Source organism: Austrofundulus limnaeus, unplaced genomic scaffold (genome assembly GCF_001266775.1).
Source record: "Austrofundulus limnaeus strain Quisiro unplaced genomic scaffold, Austrofundulus_limnaeus-1.0 Scaffold3, whole genome shotgun sequence".
Lineage (NCBI taxonomy): Eukaryota > Metazoa > Chordata > Actinopteri > Cyprinodontiformes > Rivulidae > Austrofundulus > Austrofundulus limnaeus.
In genome coordinates, this window is record NW_013952405.1 from 6,107,300 (window position 1) to 6,111,738 (window position 4,439).

General features: G+C 42.5%; 1 protein-coding gene across 1 annotated transcript in view; it reads right to left on the reverse strand.

Annotated features, from left to right (window-relative positions):
- Positions 1-4,299, reverse strand: part of fignl2 (fidgetin like 2) — an 18,989-nt gene extending 14,690 nt beyond the window's left edge. Inside the window, exons 1-2 of the mRNA XM_014019519.1 lie at positions 4,134-4,299; positions 2,732-2,871 (exon numbers count right to left, since the gene is read on the reverse strand). Coding sequence (XP_013874973.1) covers positions 2,732-2,756 — 25 coding nt within the window. The 5' untranslated portion in view covers positions 2,757-2,871; positions 4,134-4,299. The remainder of the gene's footprint in view (positions 1-2,731; positions 2,872-4,133) is intronic.
- Between the last annotated feature and the right edge of the window lie 140 nt (positions 4,300-4,439).

The window sequence follows — 4,439 nt, forward strand, 5'->3', positions numbered from 1 at the left end:
TACATACATACATACATACATACATACATACATACATACATACATACATACATACATACATAAAGAAAATCCAAATGTTGTCAGCCTCCATTTTGTAACCACTTGGGACGTCCTGACGTCACATGGAGCTGGTTCTGGAATGTATGAATGCGCAGAAAGCACCAAAAAAAGAGGAAACTACAAAACTGGAGGAAAGAGAGAYTCAACTGACCCTTTCTTCATTGAATGCAAAGATTTTGGCTCATTTTGTTTGTTTTTTTTAATTAAATGAGTCTGAGTTGACATGAGCTTCACTGTGTGCAAAATTTGCAAAATGAAGATGAAGCATTTAGGATCATGACAAATAGGCTCACATTGAGTTTTGAATGGAAAAAAATCGATTTTGAGTCGAATCGTGACTCCAAAAATCTGAATCGAATCGAACGGTGTGATAGTAAAAGATTCCCACTCCTAATTCTTAGACATGCTGTCCACTCCAGCAGCCCTGCATTCAGTGTGGACCAGCAGGGTACAGGGGGCTGATGGGATGAATAGCATTCAGGCCATCTTAATAACTCGGACTAATATACAGGAGACATATCATGCTTTAAAATCCTCATTTTCCCATTTAAATCATTTAGTTGGGGTCTATATAAAGTGGAACTGCAATGCTTTGGTCTGAATTTCTCCCTATTGTAACTCCACAAGCCCCCCTTTTCTGAGGTGTGTCTCAGATCAACTCGTTTTAAGGCTGTCTCTTTAAACCCAAATCCATCTTCACACCCCGCCCCCCTCCAGCTTCCAGAGCAGTTTATTCTAGTTTGTTAGAGGTGTTTACAACTGTCTAGGTCGTAGGACGTTTTTACTTAAAAATTAATTAAAAGATGACAACAACAGAAGACTTGTCCAACCAGCCTTGCATGTTGGAACCAGAGTCTGAACCCAAAGCCAGAGGAGGATGAAGACGACAAAATTGTAGTTTGTAAGTCCAAACCTCACTTGTCAGTTTTGTCGCTAATAATTTAATGCAATAGTTCATAAGCCATGTTTCCATCCAAATGTGATGTGAATTTTGAGTGAATTTTTAAAATGTCACAAAAAAGAAAATTATAAACAAAGTAATGCAAATCAGGCGTGTTTCTATGAACTTGTTTGGGGCAAATCAACCAGACAACGGAAAGCTTAATTTCATCAGACATTGACTTTATGCTTGGCTGTAATAAACAGGAAGTAGCAGTACAAACTAGCAGGGACCACACATCTCATGACAAAGGAGAGAAGTTTTCAGGAATGTGTTTCTATCGGGCATGCTATAATTGTTCTGTCATATCAACTAATATTGGCAAACATGCATTCTGTGTGAAGTCGTACAGAGAGAAAAGCAATTCTCTTTGCACTATGGGAATATCCAGGAAGAGGCCAACAGCAGAAACTGCTGATCAACAGTGAGGTAAATGTTCGCTACGCCAGAACCTATTCTGCAAATCTGTTTCCAGCTCCCTTTTTGCGCATTAACATTTTTCAGAAAATTCAAAAACGTTTTTGCGAACGAAGGACATTTTTTCGAAGTTTGCAGTTTCCATCAACCTTTTCTAATTCGATACTTCAAAATGGGCATAAAAAAACCATTGATGGAAACACGGTTATAGAAAATAAAGAAAATGGAATGGGTTGAAAACTGTGACCGAAACAGAATATAAAGGTTTCTACGCAACACTGGGAGAGACTAAATTCAAATCTTCTGCAATCTTAGAGACTCCAAGTACACAACAAAATGTATTTAACAGCTAAAACAGTGAATTTTGCTGACATGTTCCTTCTAAAAGGCAAAACATTCAAAAGAGCTGATATTAAATCAGTCGAACGAGAGGTTATGTTTTCTAACAGCACAAGAGGTCAGCTACATATTTGCTTATTATCTCAAGGATGAATTTTACAGAAAAGCCAAMAAACACTGATAGTAACTGTCAAACATTTGCTTACACTCAAATTCACAAACACTTCCTTACAGTGCGACCGCAGCTCGTTTTGAAACAAAGTTCAGGCTCAGTTATCTTTTTTTTTCTTGAGCATTACTTTTTAAATCAGCCATTCCGTTTGATTTCTCCCACTATTCTTGGGACTGTCATGACAATAATGGCCCTTTTGAGGCGAGTTAAGGAGCTGTGGGGAGGGGGGCTCTCGAGGACGAGGCCGCGGAGGCAGCCCCATGCTGGCCGCCAAACAATGCTGTTTTGGAGAGCCAAAGCACTGGACTCCAATGAAACCTGGTGCGAGGGTGCACGTAGAGGAGGCGACTGCTGGACATGTCAGTTATTAAGTCAGCATTGTAAAAAGAAACAGAAAGCTGGAGGGGGTGGGGGGGTGTAGAGGCAGAGCATGTGTGTTGAAAGCTCTGCGCTGCTGTACTGGTAAAAATTACAATTGCCTAGCTAAGTAGTTTCTGCAGCTTAAACCATCATCCCTCTTCTGTCCCACAGCTGTTTCCACCATCTGCTGATAAAACATTCAAACAGGGGCCAGAGCTCAGGGTTTAGCATTTCCACAGTGAACGTCAAGGAAAAGTCCGGCCTTGGCACCGATGCTGACATTCACTTATCGTTGCTTTCGTTCTGTTTGCAAACTTTACAACACTGTGTCCACTCCAGCTTATTTTTGTAGCAGGGAGTTCATTGATTCAGGCAAAGTCCAGCTATGTCAAGTGAAGCTCTCTGGTGTGTAGGGAGAGAAAGAAAAAGAGTGTCCTACTCACTATAAGGGACAATAGGACTCAGCATTCTGTGGAGCTGGTCTCAGTGAGGAGGAAAGCTGTTTCATGAATGCCAGCTAAGGTTAGCGCCGCTCCGGCTGTAGTCCATCACTGACATGAGCTTGCACTGACAACAGAACAACCTGGGGGGAGAAAACAGAGAGAGAAACAAAAAAAAAAAAAAGGTGAGGCAGCTACTGGATGCTGCGCAATGTTTGGACAAACACTCACAAGCTGTTTAGGCAAGTCCACACAGCGACACACATGCAAGGACACACAGAACAGACCTGAACCAGAGACTATGATAGAGTTACAGTCCAACCTGAGAGCCCGATCCGTGTAACAAAAAACAGAATTCACGTCCACGCAGTCTGCCAAATTCACACACACACACACAAGGGCATTCATTACAGGCAGGCATTAAGCTGATTGTGAAGCTGTGTCCAGGCTCTAAAGAGGGTTTTCTAAATCTGCCTCACAAAAAGACTCATGCATACCACTGCTCTGTGCGCTGAGGCAATAAAGACTGCATTCTCAGGACACCAAATACTTTTGGAGCTCTGCGAGCAAAATGCATGACTAACTCTGTCCTTTAATTGCACAATTTCCACATAATGAGCTAAATAATGAACTGATTCAGTCTATTACAGACTGAAGTTAAACATTTTAGAAACAAAGTACTTTAACCAGCTCTGTTTTCAAAGATAAGTCAACATATGATGTTGTTTGACTGAGTAAAAGTCTCATTTTAATCACGTAGATTAAAGACATGATCGCCCACTTTTATTTTAATTCTAACAAAAAATACCACAAGCCACTTGTTTTGTTCTAACTTATGTAGACATGCGTTTCCCCCAAAAAGAATACAAGTTTATTAAAGCAAAGCTGTCAGAATATTAACTGTCCACTGATTTGTGACAAAAATATTTAACGTTTCCAATATCACGAACTCTTTTTTTTGGTCAAACGTACACACAGCGTGTTATTTAATAGAAATATAGCAATGGCTACATGATAACCCGATCCATTCACATGAAGGAAACATTACGCAATGACCCCACGGCTGTCTCTGAACAYCAACAGGCGTCACGAACAGGGCCGTCTCAGGCTGCAACCCCCTCTGCTTTAACTGACAGCCAACTTTTACCACTCAGTCCAGAATAACACTGCGCTCTACAGCAACCGACCACAGTTTACACTTAAAACAAACAGAGCTTTTGCAGGAGAAAAGACAGGGCAGGTGGGGTGGAGGTGGGGAGGGGGAAGAAATGTCTCATGGTCAGTGGAGAGAGCTGCACGGAACAGGCTCGGTTCTCCAACTTGAAGCCGAGCCCAGTCAGACAGAGCAGCTGGCTCTGACAGCAGCTCCACACCGAGATGATGCAGAGGAGACAAGCGGCCTTACCTGTTCATGCCTGCATGTCCTCCATCAGAGCTGAAAGCACCAGGATAATCCCCGGACAGACCAGACCCTGTGTGTGCACTGCTATGCCTTTTTTCCACATATGGGACACATACAACTCTTTCCCTCCTCCCTCTCTCCTTCTCTCCCTTTCTCTCTCTCTCTCTCTCTTTCTCTGGCCAGTGACAACAGAGTGAGCACTCAGCTCCCCTCCCCCATGGACCTCCCATCCCCCCTCTCCCTCCCCTTCCTTCTCTCTCTCTCTCTCTCTCTCTCTCTCTCTCTCTCTCTCTCTCTTTCTCTCTCTCT